Raw genomic sequence first — 20452 nt, 5'->3', positions numbered from 1 at the left:
TTGACTTTTTTTCGTCCTCTTCCGCTATTGCCCCATATAAAGTTCATCATCAGCGTGTCAAACTCCTTCATTACCTTCTTTGGAATGACCATCTGCTGCGCCCAATAGCCAATTATGCCCATGACCACGGTTTTGATAAGTTCGATCCTCCATGCATAAGAAAGTTTTTTCGCTGCCCAGCCAGATATCGTGTTTTTTACCTTTTCAATTAGTGGCTTGCAGTGTGAGATTTCGATTTGCTTCGCAGTTAACGGAATTCCTAAATACCTTGATACCCAAGATGTTGCCTTCCTTGATGCCCATGATGTTGAAGATGTCCTGCTTTGTTTCGTCATTCACGCCTCCATAAAATGCCACACTTTTTCTTTTATTAAAAGTTAAACCGGTAACCTCAGAAAAGAACGTTAGTGCAGCCCTAATAGTTTTAATGGAATCAATGTCTGCGTGCGCTAGAATGAACAAATTGTCAGCAAAGGATAAATGGGTTGCCTCCTCTACCTCACAAAATGGGTGAAAGATGTATGGACGATTTTTTCGGAACAACGCAAAGATGCTCTGAAAGATCGCCATGATAGTTACGAAAAGGTAAGAAGAGAGGGGGTCTCCTTGCCTTACCCCGTTTTCACCCTTGAAATAACCTCTGTGGACTCCATTGACGCTAACAACAAAGTATGATGATGAAACACACTGCATAATCCATTCAATAAAAATCATAGGAAAAACAGATACAACCAGAAAGTCCAGAATGGCTTCCCATCTAACAGAGTCAAAAGCTTTCTTGATATCTATTTTGAAAGCCACTCTCGGGGATATTTTCTTATTCCCGTAGCCTTTTAAAAGGCTCTGCATGAGAAGAATATTATGAGGGATTGTCCTACCGGGGATGAATGCAGATTGATTAAGATTTATAATTTACTATGACATTTTTAAATCGTTTAGAAATGATTTTTGAAATTATTTTATAAATCATATTGCAGCAGGAAAATGGAAAATTTAAATACAGAATTTTAGAGAATCGGTAGTTAAAACTAAGGGTGGGAAAAATTGCCGACATTATAGGTATATCAAAAATGTTTGTACCACAATAAATTAAAAATATTTATTTTTAATGTATACAGAAAAAAATGCAAGGTAAGGTACCGATACCGATATTATTAGTACGGTAAATGTATAAGATTTTCAAAATTTTAGTGTATCAGAAAATACCGAAATAATAATTATAAATTAAAATATATATACATATATATAATACTTATAAAGAAATAAATATATTTAATATTAATTTAATTAAAGAAATATAATTTTAAAAATCATATCAAAATATAATTATATATATATATATAATTTTAAAAATATAATAATAAGGTGATGATTGAAAATAATTTGGGCTATTATTATACTTAGAATCTTTTAAATGAAATATTTAAGTTTTTTTGAGAAAATCATTATACAATTAAACTTCAAAAATGATTTAAGATTCTTTAAATGGATCTTAATTTATAAATTGATTTTAACAAATTAATTTTATAACTAATATTAAATTTGTCTATTTCCTATAAAATAAATAATTTTTTAAGTCAAATTGTATATCAATTAGGATCTTTACAAAATATTATAAAATTGTCTAAAACCAAAACTAAGTTATTTTTAGAATGAAAAGATATTATTCGTTATAATTGATTATAAAATATTTGATTTATGATAAATATATTTATTTGATTTTTTACAAGTTTCTTTTTTTTTTTAAAAAAAGAGAGTTAAAAGTGCCCAAATCCCCAAGAACTTTATCTCTCACCCCTAGGTTTCCCACAACTACTCCCATTTGTAAACACTAAACAAACACAAATATTTGTTAAGTTGGTCATAAGTTTTGTTTAGAGAATTTTGGCTAGAATAGATAAAAGGAGAAGCCCATTATAAACCTCCTTTTGATCATCTTTTATGTTTGCATAGTCTATTACCTCTTAAAAACATTAATGTTATTTAAATTTGTTTTTGTTTGATTTTAGTAATAGAATATAAATTAAACAAAACATAAAAAAAAAAAAATTGAATTGAAGGTAAATAAAAGGTCCCTTAACCTAAAAATGATTTTTAAAACCAAAATCGGTTAGCTAATGAATTAGCCATTTAGATGACTATCGGTCAAAAGTATTAAGTTCATGTTTGAACTTGAATCTAGAACTACGCTTGAAGTATTTAATAAGTATTTTGAACATATAGACTCGGGATGATTTGAGTTTAATATTTAACAATGGTCACTTGACAAAAAAATTCTCCCAAAAAATATATATATATGGCTTGATTTGTATAGTTATTTTATTTGTCTGGATGTTATATCTAGGTTTTATATTTTATATAATTTCTTACATTATTACAAAATCTTATTCAATTTAGGATCGATTTAGATCCCCAAACGTTTAGTTAGTTAGATTTAGGTCAGAAAATTGGAATGATAGTAGGTTTATGTTGTTAGAGGCACATCTGACCGAGAAAAACAGTCATGTAGACGCATTGAGGAAGCATCCGACCGACAAAAACATACACGGAGCACGCGTGGATGCCAACCGACCAAAAAACCCTACACAAGAGATCGACCCCTTCCCAACGCTTTCAGCACTCCCTGATGCTGCAGTGCCTGTCCGACCAAGGAAACTAGCCAGATCTTGCATCTAGCTAGGTTTCGGACGCATCCGACTAAGGATCTCCTCTGCTGGCTAACTTTATGCACCTGAAAAGAAGAAGCGATTGATGCTGCTGAACGTGGCTTCAACTGAGGGAGGGATGTTAGCTGTTGCACGCTGCCAACTGAGGAGGCTGATTGTTGACCCGATACGGACCACAACCAGGCGATGGCGGCAAATTTTTTATAACCACAACCGAGCAGCGACATGCCATCCGACCGATGATATGGTTTTCGACCATGGATGCTTAGCCACGTCCTTTTGTACATTATTTACTTAATTTTTTGTTCTTCTTAGATTTAAGTTTATTTTGTTGATATTTTTTATTTTTCATAGATAGGTTGGTGGAATGTTTGATCCTATGTTAGAATAAATTATAAAATCAAACATTTAACTAAACATAGCCTTAACTTAGACTTAGGATATTTTATGAGTTCATACGAATTCAATTTTTTTTTAAAAAACCTCAAAATAAAAAAAATATGAATCGTGTTAGGATTTGTATCTCACAAATCCGACCTGTTTGAAACAATCTGTAAAAATAAAAGAAAGAAGAACACAAGAAGACACAGATTTATAGTGGTTCACTCAAATTGAGCTACGTCCACTTCAACCACCACCAGATTTCACTATGAAGAAGAATAAGGAATACATTGTTTTTGCCTCATACTTTATCTCTCTAGAATTCTGTGTAATCAATATAAACCCTTAATAATCACATATTTATAGGGTAACATTCAGATAATAAAATCTAAATAACTCTTGATTAAGCCCAAACCCAAAACCAAATACAAATCCAATAAACTCTAATCAACAATTGTAGAATTTATTATAAGTGTGGCTCCATAACTCAACAATCTTCCACATGGAGACTAATTTCATCATCTCTCGATCGGTAGCGGCTTTCCATCTGGTGTCTTAACGAAGAAGACCAACTGAAGTTGCACACAACTTCAGTTTCTCATTTGTCACAACTTTTGTTAATATATCAGCTAAATTCTCACTCTCGGGAATTTTTTCAAGAGCTAATACTCCACCTTCTAAAGCTGACCGGATGAAATGATAACGAATCTGTATATGCTTCGTCCTGCCATGATAAACATGATTTTTTGCCAAATGAATGTCACTCTGACTTTCGCATCACAACACATGTCCTTCGTAGTCTTGACCCTATTCTCGCAAAAAGGGTTGTAATTACATCATCTCCTTAGTAGCCTCTGTCACAGTAATATACTTTGCCTCACAACTAGAAAGAGCAACCATCTTCTGTAACTTTGAAACCCAACTGATTTCAGTACCTCCTAGAGTATAAATGTACCCTTTTGTGATTTTCCTACTATCAACATCACCACCATTGTAAGCATCAACATATCCTTCCAAACTCATAATAGACTTTCGTAAACACAAAGCGAGACCCGTACTTCCTCTTAAGTATCGTAGTATCCACTTTACTGCTTCCCAATGTTGTCTACCCGGGTTTCTCATGAACCTGCTAACAACTCCCACTGCATGTGTTATGTCTGGTCTTGTGCAAACCATCGCATACATAATACAACCAATGACCGAGGCATACTGAACAGTGACCATGTAATTTTTCTCCTCCTCTGTTGAAGGCGACTGATCTTTAGATAGTCTGAAGTGACTAGCTTATAAGGTAGTAACTGATTTTGCATCATACATGTTAAATCTACTAATAACTTTCTTCACATATTCTTCTTGTTAAAGCTTGAGAACTTTTTCATCCTAGAAAATTCTCATCCCAATGATTTGTTTTGCAGCACCCAAATCCTGCATTACAAACTTTTCAGACAACTCTTTCTTGAGCTTGTTAATCTCATACAAGCTTTCACCAACAATAAACATGTCATCAACGTAGAGGAGTAGAATAATGTACGATTTATTAAACATCTTAATATAACAACAATGATCAACTTCACACCTCAGAAAATTGTTACTTTTCATGAAGTTATCAAACTTCTTGTATAATTGCCTTGGAGCCTGTTTCAAACTATACAGACTTTTCCGAAGCTTACACACAAGCTCATCTTTTCCTTTGATTTCAAATCCTTCTGGTTGTCGAATGTAAATCTCTTCATCTAAATCACCATGAAGAAAACAGTTTTGACATCCATTTGTTAAAGATGAAGGTCTTTTTTCACAGCCAAACTCAAAATAGTTCTGATTGTCAACTATTTAACTACTAGAGAGAAGATCTCAATGTAGTCAATATCTTCTTTCAATTAAAATCCTTTCACAACCAATCTTACCTTGTACTTCTTGATTTAATCATGTTCTTCTTTAATCCTGAAGATCCATTTGTTGTGAAGTGCTTTCTTTCCATTTGGTAGCTCAGTGAGCTCCCAAATCTGATTCAACGTCAAAGAGTCCATCTCATCTTTCATCGCAAACTCTCACTTAAACTATTCATCATATTGTATTGCTTCCTCATAGCATTCAGGTTCACCTCTATCTGTTAACAATATATTGTTAAGAGATGGAGACCACCTCTCGACTGGTTTTCGATTCCTTGATGATCATCTCAACTGTATAACTGGTGTTTGCTGATTTGTCTCTAGAGCCACGTTCTCAACAATTTCATCTTCAATAACACATTGTTCTTCTTCGACAGTTGGTATATATTCATCTGAAAATTCTCTCAAATTGACTGTACCAGTCTCTTACAACTTGGAATCACCATCTGATGTCTTCCCAACACAATATTTGTAGAGAACTTGTTCATTGAAGATAACATTTCTGCTACGAATGATCTTCCGAATTTGATTATCCCAAAAAACGATAACCAAACTCGATATCACCATAGCCAATAAAAAAATATTTATTAGACTTTGGTTCAAGCTTGCTCCTCTCACATTCATTAATATGAACATATGATAAACAACCAAACACTTTCAAATAAGAAAGGTTTACCTTTTTATTGCTCCAGACTTCTTTAAAATTCTGAATTCAAGAGAAACAGAGGGTCCCCTGTTTATCAACTAGGTAGCAGTTTTTATAGCTTCTGCCTAGAAGGTTTTAGGCAGCCCTGCATGCAATCTCATGCTTCTAGCACGCTTGTTCAATGTTCAATTCATTCATTCAACTACTTCATTCTCTTGAGGCATTCGGGGAACAGTGTTCACCATACTAATCCTATTCACAACACAATACTCTTTGAAATCTGAATTGATATATTCACCTCCGTTGTAGGATCTCAAACACTTAACTTTCTGATTTGTTTTATTTTCAACCAAAGCCTTCCATTTCTTGAAAATAGCAAATACTTCAGACTTGTGTTTCATAAAATATACTCATACCTTTCTTGTCGAATCATCTGTTAGAAAAAATAAGTAAGTTACTTTTAAACCGGCCATAGAACTTAATTAATCTGAATTTCTATGTGCATGTATAAATCAAGCCGCATAGACCGACTGAAGTACATACTGCAGTAATCCGGCTCCAAATGATCAAGTGATGATCAAGAGGAACCGACTTCAATATTCTAACCAGACCGGCCATCAATAACCTTCCATTCCAGCCGACTCATATTACGAAAAGATCAACGAGAAAATTTGAAAAATAAGATGACGTAATATGACGAGATAGAAATTTCTTGGAAATATACAAGAAGATAAGATCCGGATCAGAAGCATGACATAAAAAATGATGATCTGCTTATCCAAGATCCGAAGAAAAATCTGAATCAGGCGGTCAAAGCGTGCATGTTTGCCATGTGCCCAAATATGCAAGTCGCTCACGTCATCAGAATCTGACCGGTGCACGCATGCTTGCCAAGTGTTAGAAAGTTTAAACGTGCACGCAACATATCTGAACCGGCGTGGCTTCAGATGACCAATCCAACGGAGAGAGAAAAAGGTGTCCGTTAGGATATTCTCCACTATAAAAGGAAGACGAAGGGTCTTCATTAAATGCCGGATTCTGAAATTACAAGAGAGAGAATTAAACATCTAAAGTAAAAGGAAATCTCACGCGCGACTCTAAATAGTAGTTTCAATTCTTGAAAGCGTTGTTGTTGTATTGAGTTATTGTATTACATCAGAGTGAAGTGGAGTAACCGACGAGTAGCGATTAAGACTTGTTCAATATTGTGTGAGTGTTGTAACATTCAAGTTAGTGAAAATCTTTCTCATTATCTGAGAAAAGGGGTGATGTAGGAGAGTTTGCTCCGAATATACATAAAAAATCTTGTCTTGTGTCATTTTCTTTATTTCCAGCTTACTTACTCTAAACCGAACTATCAACTACCTCAAACCAAACCGGAACATAATCCTCTTCCTTAACCGAACCGGTCCATCTCTCTTCTCTAACCGACTCCTTATAAATATCATCCAAATCGTTGTGTGTTGCTTCAAGCAGAAATATAAATTTCCGCCCTTGAACCCGGTTCAAGAGTCTGTGTAAGCTTGTACAGTGTAAAGAAACGGTTTTAGTCTTTAACCGGACTATCACCAACTAGTGTGTGTTGTTGTAAGTGTTCTCCCTTAATAAACCGGAACCCCGGTCCTCTAAGGGTGATCCCGATCCTAACAAGTGGTATCAAAGCGAGGTTCTTAACACTCAAGCAACCGAAAAAGATAGGAAAAATGACCCACAGCGACAAGCCACCGATGCTAAACAGTGAAGCGTTTAGCAACTGGAAGAAACAGATGTATCTACATCTGATTACGCTGGATGATGAGATGAGTAGAGTTCTAAAGGAAGGACCGATAAGGATCAACAAGAAGATAGATGCATGGACGGCTGAAGATCGAAGAAGAAGTAACCTGGACAACCATTGCATGAGACACATCTACAAAGCTATAGACGATAACACACTCAACAAAATCTCAGATTGTCAAAATGCAAAGGAAGCCTGGGAAACAATCATTCAAGTTCACGAAGGAAATGAAAGAATAAAAGAAAACAAAATCTTGGTGGCTACTCAAAAATATGAGAACATCAGGATGAAACCGGGAGAAAATATGAAAGAATTCAGCAACCGGTTCACCAGTGTGGTCAACGAATTACAAACACTCAGAAAGAGATATGACAACCGGGAGATAATTATAAAAGCCTTAAGATCATCACCGAGCACATGGGATATTAAGACCATGGTGATGAGGGAGTCAAGCAACCTCGGGCAGATGAAGCTGCACGACGTGTTTGAGGACCTGAAAGCATACGAGTACGAGATAAAGTCTCGGATCGAAGACGAAGCATCAACGTCGACCGAAACTAGAGTTCTGGTTACATCGGTGGAACCGGCGGTCCGAGTATCAACTGCTCCGGCTCCCGTCAAAAACGATGACCAGATCAGTGAAGACGTGATGGCGATGCTAGCACAGAAATTCGGGAGATTCATGAAGAAGAATCAATCACCATCAAACAACAATTTCAATTATAATTATGCCGATAAATCTAATAAAAGATGTTATAACTGTGACGGTTTTGGTCATTTCAGGTCAGAATGCAGGAAACCGAGGAGAGACGACCGAAAACCGGGAAACAACTATCAAAACAACAACTATCAAGGTAAAAACTACCAAGGAAACGACTACCGAAGGAATGACAACCAAAGAAACGACTACCGAAAAAACAACAACCAGCAAACCGATGAAGGAAAAGAAATTCAAAAGGCACTCATCGCATCCGACGGTGGAAGCGACTGGGCATTCTCCGACAACGAAAATGATGAAGAAAGATTCACCTTCTTCATGGCAAATGAAGAAGAGGTATTTGATTTTTCTTCTGATGAATTTACTAAAGAAGATTTAGTTACCGCACTCAACGAAATGGTTGCTGAGTTCAAAAACTTATCTGCCTATATACCGACCCGGTCAGAACATGAAATCAGAGAGTCAAGTGACACCGCTGGTGATCCATGCGAAACCACTATATATGAACCAGCTGGACTATCCTTAGAAAATGAGGAGACAGTTCAACCGGTAACCGAAAAAAATGAACGAACAAAATACATTACGACTACTTAGGAAAGATCCCGTAAAGCCGTAAACTAGATGTGCAAATATAACATACATCCTAAATGTAAGTTTGGTATCGGATACAAAGATAACAAATCTTCCAACCAAAACAACTCTAACGGAATGAGACTCACAAAAGACAATCTTCCTTTCGTAAGATTTGTTAAGAGCTCATCAACCAACATTGAGGCAGAAACTGTCCTAAAACCGGAACTAAAATTGTAAGTCCAACCGACTCGGAGAAATGGTTTCATCATGAGAGAAGGAAAGCCAACCGGTCAGGAGACAAACAAATCAAAACATGTTTACCCAAAACTAATCAAAAATCACCGTCACGGCAACATAATGCACTCTTAGGCAAACAACAAGAGGTTAAGCCGAACACTATTAGAACCATTACCGGGAAAGTGATCCGACTTATTAAAGTCTGGATTCCAAAGGGACTAATCAACCACGGACCCAACTGAATGTGGGTACCAGAAAGGTGTAAATATTTATATTTTGTAGGTTAGGAGGAGCAACCGGCTAAGAAACTCGGAATGGTACCTGGACAGCCGATGTTCAAGACACATGACCGGCAACAACGATTTGCTAACCGACATCACTCATGAAACCGGAGCAATAATCACATTTGGTGACAACTCAAAAGGTAGAACCGTGGGCAAGGGTAAGATTGTCCATGGTAACCTGTCTATAAATAATGTATTGTTAGTAGAGAATTTGCATTTCAACCTGTTAAGCATTAGTCAATTGTGTGATATAGGATACACGGTTGAGTTTTTATAAAAATGCATGCTTAGTTAAAAATCATCAAGGTGATACATTACTAACCGGAAACCCGATAGGAAATATTTACAAAGTTGATTGGAAAACTACGGTTGAAAACCCTGTATGCATGATAGCTGAAAATGATCCAAACTGGCTCTAGCACAAACGACTAAACCATTTGAACTTTAAAATAATAAATTTCATATGCTCTAAGGAATTAGTTCATGGTTTTCCAAACGTCAAATTTTCAAAAGACAAAGTATGTGTTGCATGTCAAATGGGTAAACAAATAAAATCTTCTTTGAAAAGTAAGGGAAATCACCAATCCGAACGATGTTTAGAACTTTTGCATATGGATTTGTTTGGTCCGGTTAGGGTAATAAGTCCAGGAGGCATATAATATACTATGTTAGTAGTTGATGATTATTCTAAATTTACTTGGGTAACATTTTTGGCTTCTAAAAGTCAAGCTACACCAAACCTGATTAAACTGATTTTAAGAATACAAAATGAAAAGTCTATTCGAATAAATAATATTAGGAGTGATAGAGGAAACGAGTTGTCTAGTGCCAGAACTCCTCAACAAAACGGCCTGGCTGAAAGAAGAAACCGAACTCTCAAGGAAGCCGCAAGGTCAATGATTGTCGATTCGGGTGTTGCTCAAAAATTTTGGGCAGAGGCTATCAACACCGCTTGTTATACTCAAAACCGGTCTCTATTCACTATTCGATTTTCTAAAACTCATTTTAAAATATACTAAGACAAAATTCCTAACATCCGGTATTTTAGGATTTTCGGTAGTAAATGTTATGTTCACATCAACGGGAAGACTTATTTGACCGCATTTGATGCTAAATCCGATGAAGGAATAATGTTAAGTTATTCAGCTGTAAGTAAGCATATAGAGTTTATAACACTAGAACTTTAACGGTTGAAGAAAACTTCTCACATTATTTTTGATGAATCGGTAGAACGAAATACTTCATTACTCTTCGACCTTCACAACAGAATGGAAAATTTCAATATCTATTCTGATGATGAAGATGAGGTTCCGGTTTACAGACGATTTGTTAATGATCAAGCGGTTGATGCTAAACCTCAGCCTGATCAAGCAGCTTTACCGTAGAAAGTTGACTCTTCAGTTTTAACTGAAGAAATCGGTCGGCCTGACTCTGTTCAGTCTACCGATCAGTCTAACCTTAATCGGCGAACCGAACGCTTGGAAGATACTTCTCGAATAAACCTCAGAAGGAATAAAAACCATCCTCTTGAGCTAGTAATAGGTAACATCTCATCACCCGTACGAACTAGGCGACAAAATTTGGAACACTATGAAAACTCAGCTTTCATATCACAAATTGAGCCGAAAAAGGTGGATGAAGCTTTGCTAGATCCTGATTTGATTTTAGCAATGCAAAAGGAACTAAACGAGTTTGAAAGAAATAAAGTCTGGTACTTAGTCCCTCGACCGAAATATAAATCGGTCATCGGACAAGATGGGTATTCAGAAATAAACTCAATGAAGACGGTTTAGTTACGAAGAACAAAGCCCGGCTAATGGATCAAGGTTACAAACAGGAAGAAGGAATTGATTTTGAAAAATCATTTGCTCCTGTGGCCAAACTTGGAGCCATTAGAATATTTCTGGCATTTGCAACTTTCAAAAATTTCAAAGTTTTTCAATTGGATGTTAAAAGCGCTTTTCTAAATGGTAAAATAAATGAAGAGGTGTATGTTGATCAACCTCTAGGTTTTAAAAATCAAGAACACGTAAATTATGTTACCGGCTAAACAAAGCCCTTTACGGTTTGAAACAGGCTCCAAAAGCCTGGTATGATACATTGACAAATTTTTTATTTGATCACAGGTTTACAATAGGTTCGGTTGATAAAACCCTCTTCAAATTTGAGAAAAAGGAACACATATTACTTTTTCAAATTTTATGTTGATGATATTATTTTCGGATCAACCGATCCAAAATTATGTAAATTTTCGAAAATGATGACTGACAAATTTCAAATGAGTATGATGGGAGAATTAAGTTTCTTCCTAGGGCTTCAGATTAAGCAGATCGAAACCGGAACATTTATAAGTCAGCAAAAATACACAGCTGAACTATTGAAGAAATTTGGAATGGACACATGTGCTGATGCGGCTACACCGATGAGTTCATTTGTGAAGCTGGACAAAGATGAGGACGGTCAAGCAGTAGACATGACATCATATAGAGGAATCATCGGTTCATTACTATACCTAACAGCCAGCCGACCGGACATCCTGTTCGCGGTCGGAGTATGCGGGAGATTTCAAGCCAATCCAAAACAATCACATTATACCGCGGCTAAAAGGATTCTGAAATATTTGAAAGGAACTCAAGATGTGGGACTTTGGTACCCAAAAGACTCAAGCTTTAATCTAATAAGCTACTCCGATGCAGACTATGTGGGCTACAAAATCGATCGAAAGAGTACAAGTGGGACTTGCCAGTTTCTAGGAGATCGGTTTGTCTCATGGAATAGAAAAAAGCAAACCTCAGTTACAACATCAACCGCAGAGGCAGAGTACCTAGCAGCCGGAAGCTGCTATGCACAACTCTTCTGGATCTAACAACAACTAAGAGACTTCGGTGTGACCCCTAAAGAGTCGCCAATATTCTATGACAACATTAGTGCAATAGCGATCACATAAAATCCGGTGTTGCACTCAAGAACAAAGCATATTGACATAAGACATCATTTCATCCGGGAGCATGTGAAACAGAAACACATCCGACTAGAGTATATCTCACCCGAACAGCAAGTGGCTGATATCTTCACCAAACCGCTACAGGAAGCTAAGTTTTCTTATTTCAGAAATATTTTAGGACTTACTGATAGTAACAACTTATGCCATAAACATCATCGCATGCCTTCAAACCTACATCATCATAAAAAATCGGGGTATGTGTTCAGGGAGAAGCTCTCGCTTCTCAAACAATACCTTAATAGGAGTTTAAACATTCAAGAATACTAACCGAAAAGATATCTCCGGTTATGCCCGACAAACTCATATTACCAAATCACATGTATACATATTGAGCGGTTCAAATGACTTGGTAAAACAGATAGTTTAATCCAAAGCTGAACAAATGTCGATTTGGTTCGACATTTCTTCACACCGGAATAAGCTATCTCGGTAAAACCGGTCATGGAAAACCAACCAATTAAATGCATCATGGTTTCGGTAAATTGAAATTTTCCGGCTAACTTGGGACGGCTAACCGTGTTTTCATGCACACCTTGAAAATGAAACCTATCAATCATAAAACAGTCTACCTCAATCGAGATGACGACACGTGTCCATCATCAAGAGAGGAAGACTAACATTCTGTCCATATATTTATTCTCATCATGAAAATCTTTAGTCATCATTACTATTGCATTGGAACTAAATATTGTATACCTAAACAAGTTAACTTCCTATTAATTAGCCGATGACATCACTAAGCACGCTTATACACTTAACCAAGTCGAACTCTTGGCTATATAAACAACCTTTCATATTTCAAAACATCTCACAAGATCACTATTCACAAAACACTTGAGCTAAGCTTATCACAAGAACATGAACTCCTCTCCTCTCTCTAAAAAGATCCTTTTAGCCGATTTCAACTCAATCTACCAATATGAAGATCACGGCATTAAGGAACTGTTTCTTGCCCTTGAAAGAACCGGGCTAAGAAAATTCTTGGAGAATCGCTTCATCATCGACTACCAATCGATGAATTCTTTGAAACAGCTAGAGAAGTGCACCGGGACATCATCTTGGGGCAAGTCTATAGTCAATCCTTTCTATTCAGCGAGACGGATTTCGCTGAATACTGCGGCTTACCAACTGAAGGGGTAACCGACCTCACATACTCTCCGGTGACCATTGAAGAAATGTGTCATCTTTTCTCCAGCTCTAACATCCCGGTCAAAACCTGGGGCGCTAATAGCCAACTCTCTCACAAGTACCAGATTCTAAGCGAGATTTTGGGAAAAACCATTCTGGGTAGAGAAAAGAGCTACTATTATACCCAACAAATGTTAAAATAATGATTGCCATCACAGTTGGGACACCGGTCAACTGGTCCTGGATCATCTTCAAAAATCTGAAGAAGATGACCACTTCAAACAAAACCGGCTACGCTCCCCAGCTGAGCGGTTTTTGTGCAAGTCTCGACATCCACTCTGGACCATTCGTAACTCTCCACCCGAAGCATGTGCTAACCAAGGAGAGAATCCAAGAGCTGATCGACCGATGGGAAAAGGCAACGACTAAGAAGACTTCAACCGTTGGATCATCCAACGTTTAATCCTTTTCTGTGTTTTCTCTTACCGAACCGGTAATTTTGTTGTACTACCGGTTTGGTACATCCATTAATGAAAATTATTTCTTTCCTCTTCTAGCTAAACCTTGAAAAAATAAAAACATTAATACTCTGAAATATTCTACATCAAACAATCTCAAATCAACCTTGGAAACAGAATTATTCACTTCCCAAAAGGCGTGTCTAATATGGATAGACTAGACAACCTACTAATCACCTTTCCCAAACAGATTATTCTCTTGAAAAAACATCAAGCATTTATGACCATACATGAACGGTCTGATTTTTCAAAATATTCTCATTAAATGCTCCTCAACCGCCTGCACTATATAAAGACTTCACCCTTCTTCAAACAAATCACACTTCAGAAATATCTTTCTCTCTCTATAGTTTGAATCTTCAACCTCATTCCTTCGACTCTCAAATCTGCTTTTTAAAATGAATGTCGAACTCCGAAACACCATCATTGTTGATTTTGATGAGGTGTTGAACTTCAGATTCGAAGGTGTTCTTTTTCAACCTCTACTCGACTCCGGTTTACGGAGATTTCTCGAAGGATCGGACACCATCCTCGAAGAGGACGTGTACGAGTTCTTCAATAACGGATATGTAAGAGACGATGGCAGCATCGACACCATTATTGACGGTTCTTTACATCGGCTCATTGAGGAGTCATTCGCAAACTTCTTCCACCTACCATCCGAAGGTTTTCGGATTTTCCAACACCCCATTTTCCAGCAAAAGATGACTACTCACTCATCTTCTCCGGCTCTATCCATCCGGTTGAAGATCACGGTCTGAAAGATGACCTTGCTCCTCACTTCTAAGTCCTTCAAGATTTGGTCCAGCGGTCCATTCTGGGCCAAATGGCAAATCAAAACTATTCTCGGGAGGTATTCAACCTCATGATCTCAATACTCAGACCCTCGCCCATAAACTGGGCTTCATACATTTTCAATAACCTGAATAAAGCTCGTCAGAGCTCCAAGATGAAGAATCGGCTTTGCTCCTCAAATAAGCTGATACAATTAGACCGGTTCAAATAAACCTAACTTAAATAAACCTTCCATGCAGGAACAAGGAACCGGACCGGACAAACAAAACAACCGGCTAAAGAAAACTAGCCGGTCAAGCTAGTAAACCGACCAAGAATACTTGGAACATGACCGCACAAAGAAAGGATCGGCCAAAGCTTAAAACCGGAAACATCAGACAGCCAACCGGCCATAAGGCAAAGGAATAACCGGAAGAAGTCCGGTTACATCACTCGTACCGGAAGCCATCCGGTTAAGTCAAATGACCGACCAATACAAGAAGACAATTCGGGTATCTGTTGAGAATGATACCAAAGGAACAGACTGAACACTTCCATATCCATATAAGTCTGAGGAAAGTCTGCAGACTGCAGAAGACAGTCCTACAGGATCTTTCCACTTCGGGATAAGTCAGAAAGGAGATCTTCCAAGTACAGACAATTGTCTAACAGACAGTGCCTACATTGAGTAAAAGACAAACTTAGCAGGTTTGTCTTACACACCGGAAGAACAGACTGCCAGGTCTGAGGTTAACCGTCAGGTCTGAAAAGGTGACCGCAGGCTCTGAATCACTGAATCACTGAACCTCTGCATCCCTGCTCAGCCAATCAAATTCAAGGTAGTGAAATATGACCGTTGGCATATTTCACCTATAAAAGGGGCAGTTGAAGAAGAGAAAACGTGGGACACAGACATACAGTGAGACAAGTGAGAAATTCTAAGAGCATTTATTCTACAAGTAATAAGACTGTGCTGTTCTAGAGAAAGCCTGAGTGCTAGGGTGTGTAGCTTACAATTCTGGTATAAATTGTAAGGGTGTCATCGAGCAGGAAATAAGTCTCGATCGGATTGTACTTGTATTCCTTAGTGAATATCCTTCTTGCGGTTTCGAGAGGAAGGGGTGACGTAGGAGTTTTATCTCCGAACATCCGTAAAATCTGTTCTGTCATTTACTTCCTGCCGGTTTCATTATCTAACCGATCCGTACCACTATAACCGACTTAACTTTATCTAAGCCGAATCACCAGGTTACCGAAACCGACCCACCATTCCCTTTAATCTTCATCATCCGAAACCGGCTCTGTCTATTATACAAAGTGTGCCGCTTCAACCTGAAAGCAAATCTCTTCCGCGCTTGAACCTAGTTCAAGGGTTTGTGACAGGTTGTGTAGTATTGAAACCCCGGTGTTAATCTCTAACCTGATTAACCACCACCCTCCGAGTAAGAACCGCTAACCGGTCCAACCCCCGGTCCTCCAGCGGCTACCTAGATCATAACCAAGGACAAAATCAGGATGCTGGTCGGGCTAATAGAAGGGACAAAGGTTAACTAGGCAAAGGCAGTATTCCACAACCTGTTGGAAATGGTGAAACCGGACTCAAACCGGTCATGGGGATACGCCGTTCCTCTCGGTAAGATCTTCCTTCATCATAATCTCAACATCGGTCCCAGCGTCACCATCTCCTCAAGAAGCCTGATACGGTCCAAATAATTCCTGGAAAGGAAGCAGCCGGCCCCCGGTTCCACAGGTGGCCGAAAGAAGGCAACCGGCAAGAAAGCGGCCCCAGCCAAAGAGAAGGCCGAAAGCAAAGGAAAAGATAAAGTAATTTTCTCGGAACCGCCGCAGCCAACGGAGGAGGAAGAGTCGGCTTCCCCTTCTGAAAGAACCGATTCAGAAAAGACCGATGATGAAAGATCGGCCAATGAAGAAGAGCATTCGGGCCAGAGCCCCGATAATGCCGGTCCTGACGCAAATCCTGAGACCACCGAAGGCGGTGAAGAAGCTGGTGAAGAAGGCGGTAACGAAAGAGGTAACGAAGAAGAGAAGGAGGACGAAGAAGCACAGGCCGATAGGGTAGCTCTGAAACTCCTAAAGGGCACTAAAAAGAGAGCCGAGATGATTGAGGAGTTATACCTGGAAAGGGACGAGCACCGGTTCGGCAAACGGTATAGGCAAATCCTACCGGGCTACAAAGACGTGGAATGCCTCCAAAGACTGAAGAGAGTGGAGGACGTGGTCATGGATCTCATAAAATCCGATACCATTGAAGAGGTATTACACCGAACCTACCTCTTAAAACCACGAGCACAACTACGGAAGCTAACCATACGCATCCGGAAGATTACGGCGAAGTTCGAAGAGGTAGGATCGGAATACACCTTAACACCGCTGGTGTTGGAAAGGCTTGAAAAAGCCAAAGGAGACCTTATTCAAGAAATTGACCGGCTGGAGGCAATGTACAGTCAAAGGGAAATACCGGTCTATACAGCTCCCCGGATTGATACAAGTCCAGATCACTGTCCAACACCTCCAAGGGCGAATTCGGCAATAGAGGAATCCGATGAAAGGGCGGATCCTCCTCTCACCGGGCAATCTCCACTTACACAACCGGAAGTCTCCGAATCAGACTTCACAAAAGAATGGGTTGAGAGCCGCTTTCAAGAGTTTGAAAACTCCGAGGTTTTCCCTTTGAAGGAGAAATTCCAAAGAACCGTTTGCTCGGCACTCAAGTTCGCCAAAACCACAAGGCACCTTTTGGAGAGAATAGAAGACCGGTTCTCAGAAATTGATGAAGATCAACGGGAAGAAGCGGTTCTGCGCAGCAAACATCTTAAGCGAACCGTAATTTTGGAGGATACGACCTCCGAGATAAAAGAGAACTTTGCCCGGCTTGAAAGAGAGACCGATCAACGATTAACGGAGGTTGCTGGGGACCTGGTCGGCACAACACTCGGACGGGTCTCCGAACTTGAGAAGAAAAATGAGGGTCTCGAGGCCGAACTCAAGGCACTTTCCGAACAAGTTGCCGAACTACTCAACGCAAAGATGAATGCGGACGCCGTGGCCGTAGAGGCTGATGCCCAAGCGGCTAAGAAGGTCCAGGATGAGCTGGCCGCCGAAGCAAGAAAAGAGAAGGAGGCACCGCGACCAACGCAACTTACCGAAGAGGAAGAGGAAGCCGAGCGAATTTGAAGGGCAGAGGCCAAGTTCCCGGGACTTGCAAAGAAGGCAGCCGCTCAAGCTGCGAAGGATGCTGCGCGGTTAGAAAGGGAAAGACGGAGGCTGGAAGGCTTCGCAGACGACAACAAAAAGAAAAAGGCGGCCTCTTCCGTTTCAGTTCCGACAAAGCGAAAGAGGGAACCTTCAAAGAAAGTTCAAATAGCCGACCTGCTCAATGAGGTCACTGAAACGGTCATTGAGAGTATACCGCAGCAGGCTACTCAAGTCGAAGAGGAGGATGAAGAACACCTGCAGCCCCGGTCTACAAGACAACGAGTCTCCGAACCGGCCAGTCGACCGCAACCAGCGAAGAAAAAGTGGAACATATATGACTTCTCGGACTCGGAAGAGGGGCTCTCTTTCCTTTACCTATACTTGTCTTAGTATTTCTATATATTATTTTCGGTTATCTATCATATATATAAAGCGATTTTTTTTTTGAAACCGGCCATCTTTTGCATCTTTACATGATTTTGATAATTTTAAATAAAATAATCAAAAAGGGAGAAATTGATAAGAAAAATAAGACCGTTCCAAAATTCTTCTCAAAATTTTTCCAAAATTTTTCGAAATATTCTCCCAAGTTAGTTTCAAAAATCCGGACAAACAAAACAACCGGCCTACGTTTGCAAACTTACATGATTTTGATAATTTTAAATAAAATAATCAAAAAGGGAGAAATTGTTAGATAAAATTAGACCGGTTCAAATAAACCTAACTTAAATAAACCTTCCATGCAGGAATAAGGAACCGGACCGGACAAACAAAACAACCGGCTAAAGAAAACTAGCCGGTCAAGCTAGTAAACCGACCAAGAATACTTGGAACATGACCGCACAAAGAAAGGATCAACCAAAGCTTAAAACCGGAAACATCAGACAGCCGACCGGCCACAAGGCAAAGGAATAACCGGAAGAAGTCCGGTTACATCACTCGTACCGGAAGCCATCCGGTTAAGTCAAATGACCGACCAGTACAAGAAGACAATTCGGGTATCTGTTGAGAATGATACCAAAGGAACAGACTGAACACTTCCATATCCATACAAGTCTGAGCAAAGTCTGCAGACTGCAGAAGATAGTCCTACAGGATCTTTCCACTTCGGGATAAGTCAGAAAGGAGATCTTCCAAGTACAGACAACTGTCTAACAGACAGTGCCTACATTGAGTAAAAGACAAACCTAGCAGGTTTGTCTTACACACCGGAAGAACAAACTGCCAGGTCTGAGGTTAACCGTCAGGTCTGAAAAGGTGACCGCAGGCTCTGAATCACTGAATCACTAAACCTCTGCATCCCTGCTCAGCCAATCAAATTCAAGGTAGTGAAATATGACCGTTGGCATATTTCACCTATAAAAGGGGCAGTTGAAGAAGAGAAAACGTGGGACACAGACATACAGTGAGACAAGTGAGAAATTCTAAGAGCATTTATTCTACAAGTAATAAGACTGTGCTGTTCTAGAGAAAGCCTGAGTGCTAGGGTGTGTAGCTTACAATTCCGATATAAATTGTAAGGGTGTCATCGAGCAGGAAATAAGTCTCGATCGGATTGTACTTGTAATCCTTAGTGAATATCCTTCTCGCGGTTTCGAGAGGAAGGGTGACGTAGGAGTTTTATCTCCGAACATCCATAAAATCTGTTTTGTCATTTACTTCCTGCCGGTTTCATTATCTAACCGATCCGTACCACTATAACCGACTTAACTTTATCTAAGCTGAATCACCAGGTTACCGAAACCGACCCACCATTCCCTTTAATTTTCATCATCCGAAACCGGCTCTGTCTATTATACAAAGTGTGCCGCTTCAACCTGAAAGCAAATCTCTTCCGCGCTTGAACCTAGTTCAAGGGTTTGTGACTGGTTGTGTAGTATTGAAACCCCGGTGTTAATCTCTAACCGGATTAACCACCACCCTCTGAGTAAGAACCGCTAACCGGTCCAACCCCCGGTCCTCCAACGGCTACCTAGATCCTAACACGTGCCAACTTGTCTAACCTTGGACTAGAAGTTCTGGTTGGACCGGCCAACACTCTAACCGACCACATGATGGAAAGCTGGATCGGAAGAATTGAGAACCGGACCGGTAACACCGTGGAAGAATGGATCGAGAGAATGAGAGAAGGAGACTACTTTCATTTTTAAAACTTTTATAGTTTCCGGTTATTTCGGTCATTTTGTTGTACGACCGGATAACCATCTATGTAATCATTTCTTCCGGTTTAATTTATAAATTTTCATTTCCCGTTCTTCCGGCTTAGTACCCAACTTAATCTTTTCGGTTTGATAAATTTTCAAACTTAATCTCATCTCTCTGGTTTATCAAATTTTGGTCAAACTTTAAGATCTTCCGGTTAACCAAAACTTCCGGTTAAGACAATGAATCTCAAACAATATCTTTCGGCTAAATTTCAAATTAATTGCCCACAGTTTACCGCCCCTAGATTACCGCCCATATTAACCATTCATTATTTACCGCCAAAAGTTACTGCAGTAACTTTTTGGAGGGAAATTTGGCACCAAAACCGAGAATGAAGCGACGGTTCGGTTCCTTAACCGTCAAGTAACCGTCCACCTATATAAGTCAGAAACCTCTCATTATTCAACCACGCTTTCTCTCTCTAAAAATCTCTAAA

The 20452-nt window shown here is 39.2% G+C and overlaps 1 protein-coding gene across 1 annotated transcript; it reads left to right on the top strand.

Moving 5' to 3' along the window:
* Positions 1–13033: 13033 nt before the first annotated feature.
* LOC124913290 (calponin homology domain-containing protein DDB_G0272472-like) lies at positions 13034–18201 on the top strand. The gene is made up of 4 exons (XM_047453884.1): positions 13034–13311; positions 16320–17535; positions 17644–17736; positions 17824–18201. Exons 1-4 carry the CDS (start codon positions 13034–13036, stop codon positions 18199–18201), a joined length of 1965 nt encoding a protein of 654 aa, XP_047309840.1.
* Positions 18202–20452: the final 2251 nt, after the last annotated feature.

The sequence above is a fragment of the Impatiens glandulifera genome, chromosome 8, assembly GCF_907164915.1.
Source record: "Impatiens glandulifera chromosome 8, dImpGla2.1, whole genome shotgun sequence".
In the NCBI taxonomy this organism is placed as follows: domain Eukaryota; kingdom Viridiplantae; phylum Streptophyta; class Magnoliopsida; order Ericales; family Balsaminaceae; genus Impatiens; species Impatiens glandulifera.
Note: the sequence above shows the minus strand (reverse complement) of the source record. Positions and strands in the feature narration are given on the sequence as shown.